This window comes from Halichoerus grypus, chromosome 5 (genome assembly GCF_964656455.1).
Source record: "Halichoerus grypus chromosome 5, mHalGry1.hap1.1, whole genome shotgun sequence".
NCBI lineage: Eukaryota > Metazoa > Chordata > Mammalia > Carnivora > Phocidae > Halichoerus > Halichoerus grypus.
Window position 1 is genome coordinate 116,414,476 of NC_135716.1, and position 26,572 is coordinate 116,441,047.

A 26,572-nucleotide genomic window follows, 5' to 3' on the forward strand; every position below is an offset into this window, starting at 1 on the left:
CGTGAACCAAATAGAATAGCGTAAAGAATCAGGATAATCTAATCAACAATAACCTATTTCAGCAATGCACTGTAAATTACAGTCTGAATGAATTCTATTCATTATCTAAAATGTAAAGGGACTGATCTCTTATTTGACAGAGATAAAAGAGTTGGCTTGTTTCGGTGATGCTAGCACTGTTAATTGTGCCTGCCAACAACCTAGTCCCAAAAACACTGAATTCTGTTCATCCAATGGTTCCTTGTCAACAAGCCATAATCACATTTCTACACACATTACTAGATTTTAACAAGGTAGAATTAATCCTTTGTGTCCCCTTACAGCCTAGGTTCACAAGCTTTTACAAGTTTTTAACAGGAAAGTCTTTAAAAGATCAGTATAGAACATTCAGAGTCAGGATGAAAAAAATATCTAGACGCAGAATTGGTTTTATCACTATTAATAACCTCTAAGTGGGGTATCAAGTTTCTGCTCATAAACATTTTCCTCCCAAATTTCACTCATTTTGATTTATTACTTAAGAGACTGATCTGGTTTATGAAAATACCTCTGAAAAAGATAAACGCCACACAGTGGTTACCTGTGCAGAGGAAAAGAGGGAAATGGATTCAGTTAGAAGTACCAGAGGCTCTGACATATCTGTATTGTTTTAGTATAAATGTGGAAATATGTTAATACTTAATAAAGCCAAGTAGTGGGTACACAGGCTATATGGTAAGGAAATGGTCAGGAGGAAAATTTTATGAATTGCTTTCTCTGTCTCTCAACCCACCATTCCTACCCCCACCTCCAGTAAAAACCCTACGGATAAGAGAAATTTTAGTCAAAAGGAGAGAAGAAATTTGGGGAATACTCTACATTTGATAGGAAGACAAATCCAGAAAGTTTATAAAAGGTAACTGAGAAGAATAGTATCACAGCACAAGAGACAGAGTAGGAAAGACTCCAGAAAACAGGTAAGCACCAAATACGAACAATGACATAATTTTGCCAAGAATCAATCAGCCTTGATCAGTAACTGTCCATGGAGATGCTTCTAAAATTATCCTTAGTATCATCTTTTTCCAGTTCTACAGCAGACTACAGATGTTTGAGTCACACACCTTTGATTGGTGTATGAACAGCTTATCTACCGCCCAATGTGTTTTTAATAGTCATCATTTCCCAAAATCATATGAGAATGCTTGTTTAATTATTTTCCCATACCTAAACATGTTGAAATAAGATAGTCACCTTTCCCCAAGTGACATCAGCTACTCTGAACAGAACATTAAATGTCAGTTTAAATCTAACTGGACTTCCTACCATAGCCTATAGAATTTGGAAACCTGTATGAAGTCACCTAAACAAGCTCTTAAACATGCAGCTTTAGTAAATAGTAATTAACTATTATTAGAATGATTAATCTATTTTAATAACGTTTGCACATACAACTTCAACAATCTGTTCCAATTTTGAAAATGAGAGAAAAAGGACTAAAACGCACATGGTGGATTTACAAAACACCTTATGAAAACATACTGCTAACAGGAAATGTACTAACTGGGATTTTATTCATCCCCCTGAATTATAAAAGTTATGAAACTAACCAAAAAACAGTATTTCTCTACTTTTCTTTTTCTTATATTTTGAAGGAAATAATACCTCACTATGAAAGGCAGTTTAACTATTAAGTCTTTTAATCTTTTGGCCAAATCTGGTAAACCTGCAAAATACAGGTAGCATCAACAATGCTCATTTTAAGGTAACCATGGTAAATTCAAAAACGTAATTTAAAATATTCATAATAGTCCTGTAACTATGACAAGAATTTTTAGGAGCTAATTCTAAAAAACATTAACGTGTGCTCAAAATGAGTTGATTCAGTCTGAGTCTCTAGAACAGAGGCTTTCAACCTTAGCTGCACGTGAGAATCACCGGGGAACTGAAGCCCAGGCCACCTCCCAAAGCAAGCAAATCAATCTCTGGAGGGTGAGACCCAGCCAGCACCATTTGTTTGTGTAAGCTTCTGAGGTGACTCCAACAAGTGACTAACATAGAGAACCACCACTCTAAAATTCTAACAGTATAAACTTGATTCACTATTCCACAAACAGAAAATGCAAACACATATATGATATGGAGTAAAAAAAAAAACTAAGTATTTGTGGTACACCATACAGTAACTTTTTTCTAAGTGATCCTGACATACTTCAGCTCAAATTAATTTTTCCATCACAAAAACAAAGTCAGCAAATGGATCAGGTAAGAGATAACCCACAGATCTGGGAGGAATGGAAACACCTTTTACAACCGATCATTACACAGAGCTGCAATTAGTCTGTACCCTACGTGTGAAATGCAATTTTTATTTATCTTTCCTAAGGACTTATATTTAACTCTTGTTCTTAACAAAAATAAAAGTCCAAAAGGTTAATGATGAAAATGGCTTAGCTCTATCGATGAGAAATCACCCAGTCTGAAAGCAAACCTCAAGAAGCCCTCCTACACACTTTATATGGCAAGAAATTTAAATTGAACCTACTTGCATAAACACTTCACAACTTTAAAAAAAAAAAAAAACTTCAGTTTTACATATGCTCAAGGACTAATTAGTATTCAGAATGAAAGACCATACAGAAACTCAAATCCAATCTCTCCCTTAAAGGAAGATTCTTCTACCAGTTCAATTACTTTTTTTTTTTCAAAACAGCTTTTACTGTATCATAATAGTAGTCTGCATTTATACTGCTTTGACATTTCTTAGGCTAAGAATCAATTAATCCACAAAACACCTCTCTGAGGTGGATACTAATCAGTTACCCACACATTATTCTCAACTCCTTACTTTTTTTTCCCAACTCCTTATTTCTAAGGCTGAGAAAAACTTACTCATAAGCAGTTACTGATCTGAGCCAAAGGTGAATGATACAAAAGAAGAAATACCTGAACACTTGCCAACATTCACTATTTTTTGTTTTTGCTTTTCTATTAATCCGCACCACCTCAGCCAATAAAAGGAAGTTATAATGTGAACATTTATCCCACTGCTTTTCATAACTGGGCTATCACAAAAGCTACGTAGGGAGTCCTTGCCTTCCAAAAAAAACCGCTGTCAAAAAAGACTGAGTATAAAGAACTCAACTAGGAAGAGAATGAAAAAGCTTAAAAGAGAAATGGGCAGGAGGAATTATTCACAGCAACTTAACTGAAAGTGACTGATATCTGTATTGGGAAAGAAGATTCTAATTTAAAAATTAAGCAATGGTGCTAGAAAATACCCCTAACACCAAACAGAAAAATCTATGTACACTTTAATTTCAAAATTTCAAGCTGTTCACCCCTAATAAGCTCACCTACCTTCTCATTAACTTAGCAAAGAACTTTTGGAAAAAAGACATCTGTGTAGTCCATCTTCAAACACAAAACAGAATATACTTTATACACACTGTTCTACCAATGTACCTTTCCTTTGACCAGAAGAAATCAACATACAATCTTTATCTTTCCTTCCAGAGGATTTCAGAGAATTAATGTTACCGTAACAGCTCAGCGAAAGGAATGCAAGCTAAAAACATTTAACAAGTGATCTAGTTAGATATCAGAGAATAACTGTTGAGCACACATGTAACCAAAGTCAATGACAAAATAAAATTCATTTTAAAGAATTTATTACATTGTTATGATATATAAGCACAAGTATGGTTTTACAGCTTTTACCTAATTAAGTTACTGAAATAAGTATAAGGTGGAAGAGAAGGAACCAATGAATGTCAATGCAAAAGATAAAGGTGCCTAAAGAAAACAATATAGGTACACTAAAACTGGCTCAAATTTGAAAGAGATATATACATACAAGATAGAAGGCTGGGGATTTTAAAAATTATTAAAGACTGCAGCTAGAATAAAAAATTAACCCTTTCCCCACAAATAACATACTAAAAAAGTCAGAAAAGAAAGCATTCCTACAATGGGAAGGAAACTGAGTAAAATGTCCTTCAAGACTCATTTGAAATAAAACAGTCTATTATTTTATGATTCATTAATGCTAAGTCACAGTAAAACTCTGACATCATCTTAAAGTCATCAGAAATAAGAATGCATACTAAACTTAAACTGCAGGGGAGTTAACATTTGATGTTCCTGAAAAAGTTAATGTTCTCTATAATTAAGTATAAAATATTAATTTCTTTGTACTCCCACAATTAATTTCATATCCATCTAACTAAAGCAATCTTGACATATTTAAATACTCAACAATGGCTATATCTCCAAACGAATACCTGCAGAAGAAAGGGAGGAAGGAACCCGCTTAGTACTCCTACCCTTTAAAGAACATACTTTTTTGATAAGTATAATTAAACACTGGAATAGCAGTTTGCAAAGTGTTTAATCTGAATTTTACAAAATTAATTTATTTAATTCTAGAATACCACTCCCATGGAATAAACACATGCCCCAGAATCAAATTCATCTAAATAGCTGAAAATGCATCTTTTGTATTGCTATAGGAGATAACAAAGAAGAATGGGTAAATGCAAAATGAATAAAAAATTTTAAAACTTGAGCTTGAGCCAAACTATGTAATTTTAAGTAAATTATTTAACCTAAACCAATATACTACTCACCTGTAGAGAAACAATATTGACACCTGTTTTAGGAGGTTGTGAAGATTAAATGAGATAATTTGTATAATGTAATTAGAATTCCAGAAACATGGCAAAGCACTTATTACATATCAATGATTAATTTTAATACCAAATATTAGAGAAATCAACTAATAATATACATCTACAGCTAATTTTCCTCGTAAATGTGAAGCCCAAGGACAATTACATAAAAATCAGAACAAAATAAGTATAACTTACAAATCTAGCCAGTGCAGTATGACAGGATACAGAAAGAAACAAAAATAACACTATTAGCAAATGAGAAGATTATATTCCTAAAAACCTCAATGAAAGCAACCGAAAAGCTTTTAGAATTTCAAATCTGTTAGCAAAGCAGCTTCCTGAAAATTATCATCATTCTCACTCCCCAGTAGAGAGGGAGGGGGAGGAGAGGTTGAGGAAGAATGAGAGGGCAGGGAAGACATGTGTAGTAAAAGACGTGTGTAGTAAAGCTAGCAGATATATATATGTGTGTGTACGTGTATATATGTATATACTTAAGAATGCATATAAAAAATTATGGAATCCAAATAAAATCCATAGTTAATAGTATCACACTAATGTCAATTACAGTTTGATAAGATGCCATCATTGCAGGAGCTAGGTAACATTAAACAGTACACGGGAACTCTGTGTACTCTGTGCAACTTCCGTGTGCATAAAATTATTTCAAAATAAAAAAGTTTTAAAAATGCACAAAATACATCTCACAAGAAACCTGTATAACTGAAAACAAATTATAAACTTCCAAATGTAAAAGAATACCTGAATAAACAAAGATAAATATTTCCAGATGGCGAAGTCCAAACATTACACTATCATTCTAATCAATCTGAAGCATTTCAATTAATAATCCTAATGCCTTTTTTTTTTTAGCAACATCATTCTGAAGTTGAACTGGAATAATAAGTAAAGCAAAGAATATGCAGGAAAGATTACCCCTACCAGGTACTAAAGAAAATAATCAGGCTATAATAATTGAAAGCAGAAAACCCTAACACCCAAGAATTGTTAAGCAAAGTAGTGCAAACAAATGGCCCAGATACATACCCTATTCCCTATATCCCTACAAACCTAAATTCCAGATGGACTAAAACACAGAAGTCAAAAAATAAAAGTAACAGAATAAAACTGTATGACTACTTATAAAATATCACTAAGAGTGTTTCTGGTTACATGTGAAAAGAGCTTCGAAGTCATTACTACCATACTCACAGTAAGAAAAAAGCCAACAACCTGAAAATCAACAACTCTTGTTAGATCCATCAGAGAATTGAGGACCAGGGCAAACTGCTGCCCTGAAAATTGGAGAGATAGGTGAATACAGAAAATCACAGCTTACAGAGGCTGTGAAGCCCACAGGTGGGGCCAGTATCCCTGGGAACACAAACTACAATTGATGAATTACTGAAAGTTCAGTGTGGACTAACTTGAGAACAACAAAAAATCTGGGAATGGCAGACGTGGGGAGGAGGACTTTCCTAAGTGTTACCTCCAGGTGCACCAACAGGTTCACACTACGAAGATCTGAGAAAAACTCCCTCATACTTCCAAAGAGGGATGGGAAAAGCAGCCATTTGAAATAGCCCAGGGCTCTCTCTGGTCTCCGTAAAAAGAAACTACTTTACCAAAGCCTAACCAACCCAGAGTAAAGGAAATACCTACCTTCAATCCTCTCTAGACTTCTTGTCTCACCTAGGTGTTGAGGGGAGAAGGGCAGGGGAACTAACAAGCACTCCATAAAGTCACTGCCAAGAGGCACAGGCTCACTAAAAGACTTAGACCAGGAAGGATCCTTCAGTTATAAAAAAGTTTGTTTTATGAAATGTCATGGCTCCATTCATAATTTTGTCTTTTCTTCCAATTGATATATACAATTTTCAGAGCTCTCGTATTTGGAAGACTAGAAGGGCCCAGACTTTGAAATAGTGTCTTGTTTTCATTGTTTTTGTTTTGTTTGTTTAACTAAAGCTATATAAAGCTTGTGGATTAAACAGAATAAATTTCTAAATTAAAAAAAAAAGACTTAGACCTAATTATAGGATAATAGAATGCTTCCTTTCTTCCCATACTTTACCTACTAACAATAAGGCTCGTATCTTATAATTATCTAATAGTTGAAAAGAAAAGCCTCAGGAGTTACTAGAGAAACCCAAAGACAAGGACATTAGAGGAAATTTTAACCTCTGACACCACAGTTAAAATAATCAGTAAATACAGCCTCCTAGCCAGGTAACAAAAAACCTCACACTGAGGCCTATTTACCTGAGTTCCTTTTACTCAATACATCATGCCCAGCTATCAAAAAATCACAAGGCATGCTAAAAAGCAAAAAACATGTGAAGAGGCAAAGCAAGCATCAGATATAACATATTTTTAGAATTATCACATCTGAGAATTTAATATCTATGACTAACAGACTGAGGGCTTCAATGGAAAAAGTGGACACCATGAAGGAACAGGTGGATAATGTAAGCAATGTAAGCAGAGATATGGAAACCCTAAGAAAGAATCGAAAGAAAATGACAAAACTCAATTAACACTGTAATAGAAGTGAATGCCTTTAATGGGCTAACAGACTGGACACAGCCAAGAAAGGAATCAGTAAGCTTGAAGATATATCAATATAAATTCCCAAACTGAAAAACTAAGAGGAAAAAATAACAAACAAACAAAAAAAACCCAGAATATCCAAGAACTGTGGGACGATTACAAAATGTGTAACATATGTATAATAGAAGTATCAGAAGAAAAAGAAAAAAACAGATGAACTTTGAATAATGGCTGAAAATTTTCCAAAATAGATGACACAGACCAAATCACACACCATAAAGCTCAGAGACCATCAAACAAAATACTGAAAAAATCTACACTTAGGCACATCATATTCAAACTACAGAAAAGCAAAGACAGAGAAAATCTTGAAGGAAACCAGAGGAAATAACACTTTATCTAAGAGGAACAACATTAAGAATTATATCAGAATTCTCTTCAGAAACCATGCAAGCAAGAGACTGAAGTAAAATATTTTAAAGTGTTGAACGAAAAAAAAAAAAAACACATCAACCTAGAATTCTGCATCCAGCAAAATGATTCTTCAAAGGCGAAGGACATTATCAAGATTGTCTAAGAGAAACAAAAATTGAGGGAATTTGTTACCAGTAGACCTGCCTGCAAGAAATGTTAAAAGTTCTTCAGAGGTAAAAAAATTATAGATGTTAGAAACTAAATTTATATAAAGAAATGAAAACTCTTAAATAAATGAAGATTAAACCAGAATACCATTAAGCACATACTCAATTAAATAAAATTGTATATATATTTATTACATCTTTATTTAAATATATACACATATATGTATACACACATAAAAAACCAAAGGCAAAAACCCTAAAGGATAAATAATTTTAATTATATCAAAATCAAAATCTATGGTATACATAAAAATACCATGAACCAAACTGAAAAGCCAACTACTATCTAGGGAAAATTGTGAAGTTAAAAGTCTTAATACCTTTAAAAAAAAAACAAACATTCATAGTGTGGGGAGAGAGAGTGTAAAAGATAGACTTCTCTGGTGAATTTGGGAGATAGAACTGGGCATGCTTTTTTCAGTGTCGCATAAGTTCTTTTTCATTTAGAGCCAGTCTTTATCTGAAGATGCACACAGTTTTTGCTGTTCTGTGCTGTAGACTTAAAGGAAAGCCTAGATTCTGGCCCCTGTCAAGAGGCCTATAGTTGTTTAGTGCAGTAAATGGCTGGATAAATCGTATTCAGAGATGAAGAGTACTGAGAAGGCCATTGTGGTGATACATCTAAGCCAAACCTTCCAATCCAGCTTTATCCAACCAAAATTCTGATCTCCACCTGCAAATTTCTGATCTCCATCTGATTCCCTTATGTATTTGCTCAACTGGCACAGAATTTCAATGGGGGGGGGTGGATTAATTATCTGCTCCCCAGACCCAAGCAGTTATCTCCAACAGCAACCATGTTTTTTTATAACTTCATCTAAATGTTTTACAAACCAAGGTACTCACAAGGTATAGAGACAGAAATATATAGATGGAAAGATATATAATTCACTTTAAAGAAAAAAAGAACAGTTCTTTAGTATATCAGAGAGCACTTTCCTTCTTGGACTCTGAGTATCATAAGGCATCAGAAGGATGGAATTATACATTGGATTTACACTATAAAGCTAATAAAGTTTAAACTTTCGGTTCATACACTTGGCATGGGCCCCTTCCAAAAGTCATAGGCATGATTTTATATTTATAATTTTGTACTTTTTCTTAAAAAGGACCCCCGAAATTATAAAACCTAGAGGCCTCACAAAACCTGGATAAGCTCTGGATGAAACCCACAAGGGAAAGCAGAATAAAGTCAAATGCATTCTAGATTGGGATTTTAAATTTCAATCCAACTAAGGAGATTCTGAAACTCTTATGTTATTATATTTAGGATATTAGAGCTAAATGAAACAAAATCAGTACTTCATAGTAGTTACTTCATAGTTTACCATAATGAAAAGCTGAAACCCTATTAAAAGACTCCTATTTCCCCACCTCAAAAAGGGGGCTTATTATGCCACTGTTATGTTAGCTACTGTGATAACAACCTAGGAACATGTTTATGATCTGATGTTAAATGTAAAGATAAAATATTATAATCACTTTTATCTAAGAAACCTACATGAAAGAAACTTGCGAAGAATAATGGGCTTGTTAGTATGCAAAACAAAGATTACCTTTTCTTTCCCCTTTTTCCAAATAATCCATAATTACTTTTTATAATTTAAGTTTTTAAATTATAATTTTAAGCTATGTCTATAAGGAAATAAAATTGATCTTGGGTAGTTTTAAAACTTCTAACACCAAATTCTACATAGTTCCAAAATATTTTTGGCAACCACATTATTTTTAATGTATAACTTTCTCAAGGTAACTACTTTGAAAAAGAGTATTATTTTGGGTCCTATTATCTTATAAGCATACCATAACTGCATTACTTTCTTCAGAACTGTTCTCAGAAGCTTTTAAGGAAGATAGCTTCATTATACTAATTTAACCTAGACTGTTGTACTTTTCCTGACTTCTTCTGTTCCTCCCTTGAAAAGAGCTCCCACTTCTTATGTCTAATGGTGCATGTGCTCTTAGTAACCAGGATCTTACCTATTATTAATGCTGTTCTAATATAGAAAGAAAACTATTACTATAGGTATTACTACTTATTAAATCAGTAATCTCAATTTTATAAATCATAAGTTAATATATTTGATCATGACCCTAGCCTAAAACAAAACATTATATGACTTTTGTGCATCACTTTATTTATTCAAGAATATTTTCATCGCCAGGCAAGATAATTAGGTAGCTACTGCTTGGACTATAAAATGAATCAGTATATTACACCAAGTATGTGAAACTGTACATACTATACTATGAACAACCAGAGGAATGGTTAAAAAAAAAAAATTAAAATTAAGGCAACAGCTCTCCTCAAAACTATCTTTAATTTAACCTTCGGCAATTTATTTTTATCCTTTAATGTTAATCTAACAATACTTATTTTAAATCATATTTGAAAACTGTAGCTTAGAAATGTCAACTTAGTCCAATTTTTCTTAGCTATCATGGCTATATGAATAAGTTATAAACTATTTTATCAGATTTTCTTAAATTAAAAACCAAATAGAAAGATAACTTACTTACCATAATTTTTTTCTAAATAATCAACAATGTGGTCTTAAATTCTGTCTACCCTTAATGGGTAGACAGTAAAAACCTTAAATCACAGTCAGAGCCTGTAGTATCATAGCAAGAAGAGCAGTATCACAAAGCATTTATGCTACAACCTTCTATAACCTCAATTCTTATGATTTTCCCAAACTGTCTTTGTTATTACTAACTAATAAGACTTTTCCACTTCACTTTTATTGTGTAAACCAAATGCAAGTATGGACTGTTTCCCTGACTCCTTAAATAAAAGGCAGCAATGATGCTATTTCTCCAAAATTTACCTCAGAAGCTGAAGTAAGCATTATATTTAATTGTAGTTGAAAAGTCTCTGATGCTGTGTAAGATTCAAGAATTCTGTTCTTTAGGATTCTCATAATCTCAGCATTAAACCTACAATACAATCTATTCCATATTCAAATAAAAAAGAAAAAGTTGAAATTCCCCAATTAAAATAAAGGATACAGAATATATTTTTCCCCTCTATTTAAGAATATGACAATGAATCACTGTGGGAAAATTGACAATAAAGGAACTATCACATAAAACTTTTTCCATAATGGAGAAATAGGCTTGGGTTCTTTCTTCCTCCACTAATTTGACTATCAACGCTTTAAAAAAATTATTTGGAAGCTAAGAAACTATTTTACATACACACACACACACACACACACACAGAAATTCCCTTGTCACAATTCAAATTTAACGTGCATTTTATAAAAATCTATCCTTAAACTGCCAAGTTGGCAAAGATTAGTAGGCAAGAGTGAAGGAACTTCAGTCATGTTAAAGAGCCAAGACTTTTCTCTAATTTTTATGAAAGTAAATAGATGTCTATCTTTAGGAGCAAATAATAATATGAACTGCCAGTGATTTTTACTCCTTCCTAAGAGAGGAAAGAAATAGTTAATCTGAATGTCAAACCTTTAACTCATGTAACATCATTTGATTTATCTAAACACTTGTAAGACAAGTGTAATCCTATGAGGTAGAGCATTGGACAAAGCCTAGGGCAGCAAAAAAACATAAACTCAAAACTACATTAAACCAAAAAGACAACAGCAACAAAAAGATAAATATATTATCATCACTAACAACTTATAATTACACTTTTTTTAATTGTAGTTTTTATGGTTTACAAACGTTTTCACATTCATTACATCATTTGAGGATCATTTTATCTTCCCACTCTCTGAGGACAGCAGAAATAAGCAACATTTATATTAAATGAAGTTATACATATAAAACACTTAAAATATGCCTAGTTTACAATAAGTATTCAACAAGTGTTAGTTATTATTGTCTGTTATAGATGAAGGTTCACAGATCATGATGGCTTGCCACTGGTGGGAAAAGCAGAAAACCACTGAAGAAACATGGGCCCAGTGGTAAAGAAGGAAGAGATTCAAATCAAGTAAAAAAAAAAAAAAAATCAAAGGGAAGTCAGAGTGGTCATGAGGAAGACTAGTTGTAGCTAGTCACAGGCTTAATTAGTCAGAGTTCTAACCTAGGACAAAACAGAAAGGGTGCATAATGGTATCTCACCAATCAGACATTCCTGGATGGGTTCATCCCAAATCAGAGAGAAACTTCACGAACAACTCCCAGGTTCAGGAGCAAAAGTCACACATACCCCTAATTTTCCTTGCTTAGAAAGCTATTTTGAGACACTAAAATATCATTAGAAGGGTGTTTGCTTCTTTTGTTTTAATCTTCAAAACATGAAGGGAAGATAAGAAATTTATGTTCTAGAGGACAATGATGGTTTTTATTCTATCCTATTTAACAAAATGAAGAATATACCTAAAATATACCTTAAGATCATGTCAAGCCAGTTTTTCTAATCAGCTCTTCTATGGAGGGAAACAACTGAGTTAAACTGGCTTTCTGCCAGAGATGTATAACACACAGGGAACATGCAACACTTTATTGGAGATGGCTGTATTTTATTTAAAAAAAAAAAAAAATACTATGGTGAAATAAAAAATGCTGGCAATTACAGGCAGCTTCCTAAAATCTAAATACAAAATAATCACAAATTTCTCAGTTGTATTTGATCAACAATCTTCACGTCAAAACCAACTGCTGAACTAGTTTCAGTATGATATGGACAAAGCTAAAACAACTAAGTCAAATGCAAGGCTGAAGGAGGATTTCTATCGATTTTAATTCAATAACTCAATTTACTCAAAGCTCCAACATTCCTCCCTATATTCAAAATATTATATTTATCACTTAAGATATTGTCCTTTTACATCACATCTTAGAAATTGAAAGAACCATAGACAGCCCTAATTAACCACTAAGCTCTTTTCTGAAGAACAAAAAGAAGGTCGAGTTTACAACTCTCTTTACTGAAGACCAAATAAAAATTCATTTTTGCAGTAGGATTTCAGTTATGATGTTTACACTGTGCAGCTAAATTTTCTTAATTCGTATCTTTTAAAAGTTACTATTAACCAAAATAACACATATACTGTATCAACAATATTAATTAAAATAACATACATACTAAAACATGTATGTTAGTAAAACAGCAAGGTCCATTTTAGTTAACTTAAAACCTAGTGAAAGTCTTAAAAGCAGTCAAAAGAATAAAGGATATTATGTACAGCTGAACAAAGGTAATAATGATGCAGCCTCATAAGAAACAACATAAGCCAAAAGACAACAGAGCAACATCTGTAAAGTACTGAAAGAAAAAATATATATTAACCTAGAATTCTATACCCAGCAAAAATATCTAAGGCAAGTAGAGACTTTTTCAGACATACAAAAGTGAAAAAAAAAAAAAAAAAATGCATCACCAGCAGACTTTCAGTATAACTAATTTTATTTTTTTAATGATTTTATTTATTTGAGAGAGAGAATGAGCAGTGGGGAAAGGCAGAGGAAAAAGGAGAAGTAGGCTCCCCACTGACCTGGGAGCCCAATGCAGGGCTCGATCCTAAGACCCTGGGATCATGACCTGAGCCAAAGGCAGACCCTTAACAGACTGAGCCACCCAGGCACCCCAGTATAACCAATTTTAAAAGAAATCCTTCAGGATTAAGGAAAATAGTACCAGATGAAAACCTGCATCTACACAAAGGTATGAAGAGCATTGGGAATGGAAAATGGATGAGTAAATATAAAACAAGAATTTTTAATCTCTTTAAAAGATAACTGTTTAAAATAACAATGTGTTACAGAACCTACATGTAAATATAAGATCTATAATAACAATAGCAAAAAGCTAAGGGAGAGGAAATGGAAGTATAATTAAGGTTCTTACATATGACATAGTATAATGTATACCATAAACCCTAAAGCAATCACTAAAAAAAAATCACAAAAAAGTGCACCACTAATAAGTCAACAAATGAGATAAAAGGGAATAACAAAACAATCGTAAAGAAGCCAGAAAAAGAGAAAAGGGGAAACAAGGAACAGATGGAACAAATAGGAAACAAATAGTAACGCACATATTTAAACCCAACCATATCAATAATTACATTAACAATAAATGTTCTAAACACCACCATTTACAAGGGGGATTATGAAATTGGATGCAAGCCCCAACTACATGCTGCCAACAAGAAATCCACTTTAAATAAAAAGACAAACAGGTTAACATCAAAGAGTGGGAAAAGATCTATCATGCTAACACTAATCAAAAGAAAACTGAAGTGGCTAATCAGACCAAGTAGGTTTCAGAGAAAAGAATATTACCAATGATAAAAAGGGTCATTTCATAATGAAAAAGGGGTTAATTAGTCAAGAAGACATGACATTCCTACACATTTATGCACCTGATCATAGTACTTCAAAATACATGAAGCAAAAAGTAACAGAGCTTCAAGCAAAAATAGACAAAGTCACAATTATTATCAGAGATTTCAAAACCCCTCTCTCTATAATTGATGGAACAAGTAGGCAGGAAGAAAATCAAAGATATAGAAGAACAACTTTACCAACCAACTAGACCTAATCGACATGTACTGCATACTCCACCCCATAACAACAGAATACACATTTTTCATGTTCACACAGAACACTTACTGAGAGTTTATAGCTGAGGCATAAAACAAATCTAAATAAATTTTAGGATTTATGCAGAGATTCAAAAATTCAAATATATGCTGTCCCCTTCCATAATACACAGTTGTACTGATAAGTAACTGCCAGATAAAAACCCCATTTCCCAACCTCCCCCCTTGCATATAGTGAAGTCTTCATCAATAAACTGAGGATAAAAGAGGCCAAAAAAGTTTAGAAAGGGGGACCTCCTCGCCCTTTTCATACCCTATACGGCAGGAGGTACCCAAGACCCTGAATCAATCACCCATGTAGAAGAAAACCATCCACCAAAATGATCACCTAATATGTGAATGGAAAAAAAAGTCATTTGCCATGTTTAGCCAATAAAATTGGGGGCTTTGTTTTAAAAGCAGCTAGTTTCACTCTAACTCAGGAAGCTTCCAAAGAGTTTTATGCAGAGTGACATGATTTGATTTACATCTTAGAAGGATCGCTCTAGCTGTTGTATTAAGAATAGTCTGTAGAAAAGCAACTGTGGAAGCAAACTAGTTAAGACATGGCAGTAATCCAGGGAAAAGATGATGGCATCCTGAATTAGGGTGATAACAGTGCAAGTGTTGAATAGTAGTCATATTCTAGAAATATTTGAAGGTAAATCTAATAAGATTTTTCTGACAGATTAGAGGCAGAGTATGAAAAAAGAAGTCAAGTAAAAACCTGGTGACTGAAAGGATAGAGCTGCCATCAACTGAGGATAGGGAAGGTCAAAGATAAAATGGATTCAGGTTGGATAAGGCAGTGGAGAGATATCAGAAGATCCATTTTGGACACCATGAGCTCAAGATGTCTATTAACTACTCAAAGACAAACTCTAGTGGGCAGCCAAATTCCTAGGAAATAGGCCTGAATTAGAAATATATATTTGGAAGTTGTCAGCATATAAATCACCCACTAAGGGAGAGTAAATTAAGAAGAGTTCCAAGAACTGAGCCCTGGGTTATGCTTATGCTAAGAGGTTGAGGAGAAAAGGAGAACCTAACACAGGATTTGGAGAAGTAACCACCAATGAGGTGGGAAGAAAACCAAGAGTATGGTATCTTGGAAGCAAGGTAAAGAAAACCTACCAAAAAAGAAGACATGAGCAATTGTGTCAAATTCTGCTGATAGGTCAAATAAAATGAAGATCAAAAATTGACCATAGGATTTAGGGAAATTATTGTTGAGTTTGACAATTAAGAGTTAGCAAAACTAGACAAGTTTTTAGTTTTACTACAAAGGGAAGCCAAAATATGGAACAGAGGTTGTCTGAAAAAAGGGTAGTCAAGACAAAGTATTGCTTTAATGAAAAAAAAGACAAAGTATTGCTTTGGTTTTTGGGTGGGAGAAATAATAGCATGTTCATATGCTAGTGAGAATACCCAAGCAGAAAGAGAAGTAATGATTATAGGAGAATGAAGGAAAACTTCTGGAACCATGCCTTGTAGGTTAGGAAACTGGATCAGGTGCACAAGTGACCCAACAGGCAGATAATCTATTGTTAACAGGCAGAAAGGTAGAGTAGCTAAACACAGTTACTAGTAGGTGGGTAGATAATTGTAAATAATTAGGCTATAGTGACTGTCAAGTCCAGATATCTGTAAGAACATCCCTCAAAAGTGGTCTTCTGAAGTGCAGTGTTTGAATATTCACTATTATTTCAACTCCACTAGGTGCCAAAAAGCTATTAGAAGTCTTCACAGAGTGGGAGACAGACATCTCGGGATTACCTTAATTGAGACCAGTTGTTTCTAGTGACTACTCCATGGCACTAGACACCCTATCCAGGACTCATAAGTGAGGCACTAATTAGCAATTCTAGAATAACTGCATTCCAATTAATCCAAAGTCTTCTAAACAGTAGCTCCTGTGCATTTTTCAAACAATTTCAGAAGTAGAGAAATCTATCATTCTTGGCAACATTGCATATACTGTTGCATCATTTCAGGCACTTTAAATACTACCAAATTCCAAAGTTCAGTCTCAACCTTAGTCCTGGAGTGAGTTAGTTCATTAGTTTAGGAGTATTTTAAGAACAGAGAGAGTAACATAATTTTCACCAGTGAAGAGGACTAAATAGTCCATTCTGAGTTACTGTCCTCATTTAAAAGATTATGTCCTAAGCTATTCACAGACTCATGTAGGGGTGGTGTTAGAAGCATTTGAACAGCAAATATTATTTTAAATCCTTAGACCCTATAGAAAATAAAATAATCAAGCATATTAATTCTAACATTTACGTAACAAAGCTTTCATTGCACTATTCCATCTTAGCATTAGCAACAGGTGTCTCTTGAGATTCAGAAAAAAACTACTTTGTAAAAGCAACAAATTCTGATACACAATTCTAACAGCTAAGTAAGTAGTAAGCTAACTAACAGTTTTCATTGACTCCGTATCTTCCATTAGAAAAATTAAGTATACATTTTAATAAAATGAAGTTTTTCAACATAACACCCCAGAGAACGTTTTCATAACTAATGTGTTTGTATCCTAAATGTAACTCTCAAGCTGCATGTTATATTAATATTAAAAAAAAGAAATAAAAAACGTGCTTCATTAAATACAAACCATCTACTGCAAGTCAGTGTTTCCTACCATTAAAGGGATCACATATGCCTTTGCAAATCTGATGAAAGCTATGCATATAATTTCAGGGAATTCATGGATGTCTTGAAGCCTATATAGAGGTCCTGCAAGTTTAGAGAATCTGTAATCAGTAGAAAAAATGGAGTCCAAAATCAATCCAAAAACATAGGAAAATTTAATATATGAAAAAAGGAATTGTAATATATGAAAAAAAGAACTGTAACATACAGTGGAAAATGATTTATTAGTATAGTATTTGCCATAAGTTGCTATTCATTGGAAGAAACTATAATAAATCTCTATAAATATATGAATGCTTTAATGAACTAAATGTAAAAAATAAAAATTATAAGATACTATAACAAAATATAGAGAATGTACATAATCTTGGTTGGGGACAGTCTTCTCAAATAACAGAAGAAACCTACTTGCCTAAATTGATAGATGTGACTGTGTAAATTTTGTAACTTACGCATAAGCTTACAGAAAGCTTTACACTTACAGAAAACAACTGCATCCTTTTTTTTTTCCTACAACAGAAATAACCTATTTCAGTCGTTTCATTGGGTAATATAATTATGTTCATTATTTGGATATAAACAAGGAGCAGACATTACACTAAACCAATTTCTTTGTATCAGAAATTAGATTTTCCCAGAATTATATTCATTCTTAGCAATAAGTGCAATTAAACATTGATATTACCGTTTAAAAATTCTATTCAAACTGCTAAATCTTAGTGTAATGTCAATATAAAGTCCCAAGCAGCCTGGTATAATTAAAGAAGCACTTGATTTGGAATCACACATACCTGGGTTCCAATCCTGACTCGGCCACTATTAGTTATGTGGTCAAGTTATACAACCTTTGAGCCTATTCCTGCATTTGTAAAAATAGCTTTCTGTGGTGGTCTTGGAAGATCACATAAGAATATCGCATATGGAAGTGCCTAGTACAGAGTCTGATTGTCAAACTATGCCTTCTTCTGCCTTCCTTCCCTAAGTAAGATTACTAACTGGGAACATCTGTTTTAGTACTGTCTTTTGTAAGACTTTTAAGAAATCAAGACTGCTGACATAAAGTTAAACATTTTACTTGCCGTATTTTTGCAGCTCCAGAGCATTATTAGTCCTTCAAGTGTTTTGTATTTGAGCTCCTTTTCTTGGCTCATTTTTGAGTATGTGATTTGATCTATATTTACTATTTCTGATAGAATTTAAAGGTTTCTTGTAAAAAATCATGGGGAAAAAAACACATTATTTTCTACCTGTGGCTTTCTACATGTTAAGATAATCCTCTTTTTAAGAACAATTACTTTGTGTCTATGGAAACCACTCTCAAGTGTTATGAAAAAAAAAATCTGAGGCAAAAAAAGAAAATAAAAATTGAAGTTATCCTAGCCACTGTAATGTGCTCAAGAAATATAAATAGCGATACAACAAAGAAGAAATACGAATCTTAAGTTTAATATAACTTTCAAATTTCTCTAAAAGGAGTCATTTTTTTTCTGTAAAGTTGGATCATTAAAGAGGCCAGAAAAATGACCCCAAATGCTAAGTGGATCCAAACAAAAAGGAAAAGTGTATTGGCCAACATTCGATGTTTAAGGTGAATAATTTTTCCATCACACAAGACATATAATTAATAAGTCATGGTAAATAAATTTGATATCTCTTCAAAACTGTACAGGGGTAAGTTTTACCCTAGAGTTGAGGAATGGAATTATCCTTAGCTCCTTCAACTTTAGCTGCACTTCAATTAGATTTACTTGATACTCTTTGATAGACTGCTCTTTAAAATGTTTCCAAGGCTTTTTGCAAAGTCTGCTAAAACTGCATAGGCAGCTATCCTTCTAATACTACAATTATTTACTAATACATTTTTCCTTAATGTTAATTATCACCCACAGCAGAATCTAGCTGTTACTTAGTCTAAATGATTTTGCTGCTGGTATTTTATCGCTTGCTTCTCAAAAAGTATTTAAAACAATACTGAGGTGAAAGAATATACACAAACACACCTCACATTACTTTTTCATATTCAAATTACAGCCTCTTGAGCTGATTTTTAAATGCCATGTACATTTTTAAATCAAAATGTATCGCATTCTTTTAACACTCCCTCCCCACCCCAAAATCCTCCCAAATGCCAAAGTTCCCTACTAATCTGAAAGCACCTATTATCTGCATTTTTCTGGTCTTTCACAACTTCAGACTCCAACATTACATACTTCAGACCCCTTCTCTCATTAAAGTAAGCACTGTTAACTCCTTAAGGTACTTAAGCATATGGTTTATTTATTGCATAATCTTACTTTTCCTTCCACCAACTTAAATCTCACTATAATTCCCCTTCAGCGTTCCCTTCTCTCCTAAATGCACTACATCAACATTGCCGGGGGCCACATACGCAAACATTCCTCTTCGTAAACCCAAAATATTAATAAAATTTAGCTCCACTAAAAAAAAGTACTTAAATGCCTCGATGCCTCCTCTCAGTACCACGCTGAAGCTTTTTATTTGCTTTCCTGTCCTACCTTGGCAGCCTATTTCTCCCATCAGTTGTGTGGTCCCTTGCTGCCCCCAGCACAAGAGTGCAACTCACTACAGTGTATTTCTCTTACCATCATTCCCAGTATCTCCCTCCATTTCCGGGCATCTATCCCTTCATGAACCTCCCCGTCCCCAAAAGATGTGCATCCAGGTACCCACACCTAAAATTAGAATACCCCTCGACTGACACTGCCAGGGCTTTCCGTAGACTCAAGAAAACACACAAGGCTAAGCGTTCCTGCCTCCTCTAGCAGTTCCCGCTCCCTACCGAATTCGGTCTTCTCTTGCCGTCTCCCCGGTGGAAATGCCTACTTCTGGTAACCCTTAGGCACGGGAAAGCCCACCTTAGCAACCTCTGCCCGGTGACCTCGCGAGCCCAGCACGTCCCTCAAGCTTAATTCACACCATTCTTGGAGCTTATGTTTTCGATGCCCCCAGTCCCAGCTGTCGATGCAAGCTCTTTCACCCTCTTGCCCCCGAGCCAGACCGCAGGTTAGACGATAACCCACTTACTCCGGTCGCAATGCCTCCCCGGCCCGGCCCCTTCCACACCACTCACCCCGGAGTGGCTCTGCTCCTTACCTAGCTTCAATCGGGACTCCTCCAATTTCTGGATTTGGTTCTCCAAGAAGAGCATCCCCACTACGAAGGCCACCACCGCCAGCAGCTGCAACTTGGGCGGCATCATAATCCTAAGGAGCCCCATGAAACCCGCTGCTCGGGATCAAGACATACCGCGGGGGGCGGGGAGCGGGGCCCCGGAAGCGAGTGAGACGCCGGGGGGAGCCCACCGAGCCGAGAGAAAGGCAAGGAGAGCGCGACAGCGAGAGAACCACCGCAGCGACCCCCCTTCTCGCCTCCCCACTCCCCCGCCCCCAGGCGCCAGCACCAACGCCGCCGGTGCCCGCTTCTCCTGGACCGACTCAACGGCCGCCCCCTCCAAAAGCCCGCGCAGCAAACACAGTGCGAAGCGGCTGCCGGGCTCTCGCCTCTCTACTGCCTCAGTCCCCGACCCCCGCGCCCGCCTGCCCGCCTCCTTCTCTTCCTTCCTTCCCTCCCTCCTTTGCTCGCGGCCGCGCGCTCCTCCACCAGCGCTGCGGCTGCGGCTGCGCCGCCCTCGGCTCCGCCCCCTGCCCATCCCCCTCCGCCCCCTGCCCATCCCCCGCCGCCCCCACGCGCACGCATCCACGTACGCTGCTCGGCAACCAGAGGCTCCACCCTCTGCTCGCGTTCAGTTGTGCCTATTGGACCGAAGAAACACGGAGCCTCACTCTTGGTTCGTGTTACGGTTGGTTTCCTTTGCCGTGCGTGTCAACCAAAGCGGCATTCGATTGGGTAAACTTGGAGAAGGAGGCGGGCTGAAACCGGCGAAGGCGGGGCTTCTTGGTGGCTGGACGAAATGTCGTGAATAAAAGGAAGGAGCCCAGAGCAGCACAGATTTGGGGAGTTTAGGAAAATGCCTGATAGGGGTTTCGAAAGGACCCAGCGACTTTATATTTATGTCAAATATAAAGATATTTGACCACCTTTAAGTTTCAACATACCCTTAGGTAATACCTGTCTCTGCAGAGTAAGAGACTTGATGACAACGGCCTTTAACATCCTGTTTTGGATCAGGCTCTGGAGTGGACGCCCCTAGCTGAGGGGTCCTCCGGGCAGTCGGAAACCTACGAAAGATGGTAGCGATGGCGGCTAGGCCGGGTGGGTTGCTCTCGCTGGCGTTTGGGCTGCGATTGCTCTTGGCTGCTGTACTTCAAACGGTAAGTGGAGATCATCTCCGCGGCAGCCCAGGGCGAGTGGGGAATGTTGCGCTGAGGAATACGAAACATTCGGTCCTGCATGGTAGCCACACTTGGAGAGGCTGGGAGGACTGGGCTTCCTTAGCGACTGCTGCGACCGGAATGCTACGTGGCTTCATTCCTCGTTTGATGCTTTTCCTTTCCCGCCCCGGATTTCTAGCGGTTCTTTCTCCTAACTTCAGAATATCTTGAGTAGTACTTACATTTTGCAGAGTTCCAGCTAAAAACAACCTGTAAACCACACATTGGGCGGGGGGGGGGGCAATGAATCTTAGAAAGGAATGAAGATTGTTTTTAAACGGGCAGAATACAAGGAACTACCGTTCTTTGTGATAAGGCTCCCTAGATCTTAGAAGAAAGCCCCCAAGTCTTTGGTCTGGGGTACACTTCCTGTTTACTTTTTTCTCTCAATTGTTAGTGGTCTCTAATTCTTTTATCTCCGAGCTCTGTTATTCACGTGCTGCTGGTTGCATTTCAGTGCCATTTGTGGTTTTAAACAACGTTGTTGCAATAAAAGGAGCTACTCTATGCTAAAGCATAATTTTTTTTTGAAATCCATTTTCTAAAATGATAGCCTTCATCTCGTTTAAAATCGGGCAGTGTCAACCAACTTTTTAAATTAGTTCTTCATTAACACAACAGACGCGTTCTTAATCTTTGAATGGGGAAGGACTAATTTTGTCTTATTTTTCTATTCATTCATGTACAACTTAATATTGGTTGATTCCTCCTAAGAAGCTTGCGATCCATGTTTTGCCTTATGAATAACTTCTTTTTTTCTAGGCACTGCGGGAGATTTTACACGTTTCTTAATCAGCTTAATTCTTCAGGTATTTTCATTACTGAGCCAGCTGAAAAGTTTTCTCCTAGGAGACCTGGTTTCATTGACTTAAGCAAGATTTGAGGAAGTTAGGGCCTATACCGAAGACATCCATAAACAGCCCGTGCTTTTCTTTCCTCAAAGAGTTTGAAGTTCCTGCCTGGTTTTTTTTGTTTGTTTTTTTGCAACCATACCTTAAAGGTGGATTTTTAACTTCTCTAATTAGTATCTAGTATTCTGTTATTCAGGCATTTGGTGCCCTTTAGAAATTACTGAAAGAGCCCTCTCTAAACTTTCTACTGGAGGTTTTCTCCTTTTTTTTCTTTGCCAATCTTCGATAATTAGAGTCCACCACCATACAGAGATAAGGAGTAACATTTCATGTTGACTTCTCCTGATTTCTCTGTCTTTAATTATCTATGTTGTGTAACCACCCCAAAATTTGGTGGCTTGAAATAACAATTTCTCATAATTTTGTGGGTCTGCTGTGCAGTTCCTCTGTTGATTTCCTCTGGGTCATGTACGGAGCTACATTGAGCTAGTAGGTCCCCTGAACTGAAAGATCCAAGATGGCTTCATTCTTAGTTGGTGCTGTCAGCAAGGGTGACTTGGTTCTCCTCCGTGTGACCTCTCATCCTCCAGCCCGACTTCTTTTCATGACAGTCTTAGAGCAGCGCTCCTAAAGAGCAAGAGCTGCAATGCTTCCTGAAGCCTAGCCTTGAAAATCACAGATATCACTTCCACCTCACAATTTTTGTCAAAGCAAATCACAGGACCAACCTAGATTTCAGGGATGGAGAAACAGACTCCATCTCTGTGTAGGAGGAGTGACAAACTCAGCAAAGAAATGTACATACCAGGATAGAAGGAATTTAGGGCCATTAAATAATCTACCACCGTGATCGTCCACATAAGTCAAAAAGTCGGGTATCATCTTTGACTTTTTTTTTTTTTTTTTAACATACCTCACATCAGGCAATTACCAAGTCTTGTTGATTTTACTTCCTAAATATCTCTCAGATCCATGCACTTCATGTTAATCCCTCATTCAGGCCACCAACATCTCTTTCGTTAGCATTAATAACCTCCTGGTTCACTCTTCTAGCTATCAGAACCTAAATGGTTGGCTTTGTCAGCTTCCCAATTGCCCAAGCCAGCAAGTAGTCATTTTAAAATTCTTTTTCACTCTCTGAATCCAATTAGTCATTAAACCCTTGAAAATCTCCAAGCCAGTCTACTTAATTCTATGTCCACAGGCAGTACCTAAATTTAGGCCACCATTTTTGTTTGCCTGGAATTCCCACAACAGCTTCCTTAAACTGGGTTCCATATCTCATTTTCTCCCTTTCTAATCAAATCTCTACAGTGCATCAACAGTCACCTTTTTTAGAACTTTATTATTAAAATTCTTCAGTGGTTCCCTGTTGCTTTTAAGGTGAAGTCTGTTCTCCTGAACATTCCTTAACGAGGCCTGTTTCACCTGATACTTATTTGTTTAACCAGCTTAATTCCCAGAACTACCTCTACTGCAAGAGCCAAAAGGTAAGGTGAAGAATTGGGGTCATTTGTTTTAACATATCTCACATACCATGTTCTCCCTCACCAGGCCTAAAGTAAAGTATTTAGATAAAATGCAAAGCTTAATTTACATACCACCTCCAGATATGCAAAGTCAGATACACTCTCTCCCTTGTATATTCCATCATCATATCTTACACTGTATTACACAGATCCACAATCTTAACAGCACCATACCTCTGTGTTTGTATCCCTCCACTCCCCCACTCCTGTGCCAAGAATGTAGCTAAAGGGAATACAGAGACCTTATTTTGTTTTTTGTTTTTGTTTTTTTTAATATATTGTGCTTCATATGTATTTGTTCACTAAAATCCCTCAGGGGTGTGCCTGGTTGGCTCAGCCCGTTAAGTGTCTTCCTTTGGCCCAGGTCATGATCCCAGGGTCTGGGATCCACTCCTGCGTCAGACTCCCTCTGTGCCGCCCCTCCCCCCGCTTATGCTCATGCATGCACACAAAAAAATAATTAAAATCTTTAAAAAATAAAATCTCTCAGAGGTGTGAATGGCCTCCTAGTTCACTTGTGTTTGTTCCTTGCTATCAGAATCCTCAGGATATCTGTAGTTTGTGTAGATTGGTGATGAACCCCACTCGCTCCCACAAATACAAAATGACTCCAAAAATAGAGTCCTGAGCAGTTCATCCTTGTTGAACTATTTTCACTTCCTGAACATTTATTTCTGTCTCTTTCTTGGGTAATGGGTGGTGTTTTTAAGAAAATAAGGCAATAAATTCCTTGAGAAAGAAAAGGGTAGTATGAAGGATTGTTGGAAAAACACTAAAGAGTTAGAAAACTGCATTTCACTGTTAGTCTGAAGGAGGGGAAAAAGACCAGGTGGAATAAGTTGTTGGCAGTGGTTTAAAAAAAAAAAGCCAAATCTTTGGAACCTGACAGATGAATAAAAAGGGAATGAGGGAAGAATTTCTTGGCACCTTGAGGTTGAGCTACCAAGATGGATAGAGGACTTAGTTCCTACTTTGTTAATTTACACCTCTGAGTCCTTAGACTAGACAAGTTTTATCACTGTGCTGCTGTGTAGCCCTAATTTAAAGTTAATAGCAATGCATAGTTCTCAGCATTCTGATGAGGTGACAACTGGGAGGATATAAAGTAATTTAATCTGAAAATACATTCTGAGTATGCTTTAGCATTAGAAAAGTAATATCTTAGTATGGCCTACGGGAGCTGATCTCTGGAGCACCCCAGAACTAAGTGGCATTCAAGGCTTCATTCAGCTCATACATAATATTTCTTCATTCAAAAAGGCATTATACTGGGATGCCTGGGTGGCCCAGTCAGTTAAGTATCTGCCTTCGGCTCAGGTCCAGGGTCCTGGGATCTAGTCCCACATCGGGCTCCTTGCCCAGCAGGGAGCCTGCTTCTCCCTCTGCCTGCTGCTCCCCCTGCTTGTGCTCTCTCTCTTTCTCTCTGACAAATAAAATCTTGGGGAAAAAAAAGAGGCACTGTACTGAAAGCAGTATAGAATGATACTGTGTATCTTTGATTCTGAGACACAACACCTCATCCTCCTTCAAGGTTAACCTCCATCCATCTTATTACAGTGGGCTGCACAATTATAATTGCCAGCATTTTTGTTATTATTCTTAGTGGTACATATGATAATGGTGCATGAAGGATTCTGTGAGATACGATAGTTAATAATAAGGGTTTTGAGGGCTGATCAGGATTAGAATCTTGATACTGCCATCTGTTATGCTGTGTTGTCTTAGATTACCTTAACTATCCTAATTAAGCCTCTATTTCCCTCTCTGTAAAATGGGGGTAAAATCTATTTCATAGGGGCGCCTGGGTGGCTCAGTTGGTTGAGCGGCTGCCTTCGGCTCAGGTCATGATCCCAGGGTCCTAGGATCGAGCCCCACATTGGGCTCCTTGCTCCGTAGGAAGCCTGCTTCTCCCTCTGCCACTCCCCCTGCTTGTGTTCCCTCTCTCGCTGTGTCTCTCTCTGTCAAATAAATAAAATCTTAAAAAAACTTAAAAAAAAAAGAAAAACATTTCATAGAGTTGTTAAGATTAAATGGATTAATGATGTAAAGTGCTTAGCGAAATATCTGGTGCTTTGTGAGAGCCTGCTGTCATGGCAATGTTTCTGGTAGTCATTTTCATGGGGTTTGTATGTAAACCCATCTATTTGGTTTAGTCTCAGATTTGAAATCTATTCACAATTACATGAGAAACCTATGAGTTTTCTGAGATTAAGGACCAGTTAAGAGAAAACTAATCATGTATGTATAATAAAATGTATATCTATACCAGACTTTTGCCTGAAAATGTATTGTTACAATATGGTTAATCCAGTTTCTCCGCCAACAACCCTCATCCATAAAGAAATAATAATACCAGAAAAATAAATGAGTAATGCATGGAAAAATTAAAATTTTGAACATCTATATTATTTAGCATTTGATATTTATTAGTGAAGTACTTAAAAATATGTTCTGATATCCTTAGATTCAAACCCTTGAGGGGCACCTGGGTGGCTCAGTCGGTTAAGGGTCCTACTCTGGATTTCGGCTCAGGTCGTTATCTCAGGGTTGTGAGATGGAGCCTGCTTAAGAAATATCTGGCTCCCTCTCTCTCTGCCCCTCCCCCTCCCCCCAAAACACAAAACCTTGAGTCTGCAAAACTAATGATAGAAGAGCTAGAAAGAAGTAGTTCACTCATGAAACTCAAGTGAGCCTTGTATCTCCACCACACTTATCCTTTATCCCATCTCTAATAATTAAAACATAAGTAGTGTTTTGTATCTCTTGAGGGTTTTTAAGAGTACTGGAA

The 26,572-nt window shown here is 36.5% G+C and overlaps 2 protein-coding genes across 4 annotated transcripts in view; one reads left to right on the forward strand and one right to left on the reverse strand.

Moving 5' to 3' along the window:
* HS2ST1 (heparan sulfate 2-O-sulfotransferase 1) overlaps positions 1 to 20,668 on the reverse strand; it is a 173,352-nt gene extending 152,684 nt beyond the window's left edge. Inside the window, exon 1 of one of the 2 annotated variants that reach the window (XM_036073280.2) lies at positions 20,167 to 20,668. In XM_036073280.2, coding sequence (XP_035929173.1) covers positions 20,167 to 20,290 — 124 coding nt within the window. In that variant the 5' untranslated portion in view covers positions 20,291 to 20,668. The remainder of the gene's footprint in view (positions 1 to 20,166) is intronic. The other variant, XM_036073281.2, reaches the window with a different exon arrangement.
* A 331-nt stretch (positions 20,669 to 20,999) lies between these two features.
* The window catches only part of SELENOF (selenoprotein F), a 55,223-nt gene continuing 49,650 nt past the window's right edge, over positions 21,000 to 26,572 (forward strand). The window contains exon 1 of one of the 2 annotated variants that reach the window (XM_036073283.2): positions 21,000 to 21,344. In XM_036073283.2, coding sequence (XP_035929176.1) covers positions 21,261 to 21,344 — 84 coding nt within the window. In that variant the 5' untranslated portion in view covers positions 21,000 to 21,260. The remainder of the gene's footprint in view (positions 21,345 to 26,572) is intronic. The other variant, XM_036073284.2, reaches the window with a different exon arrangement.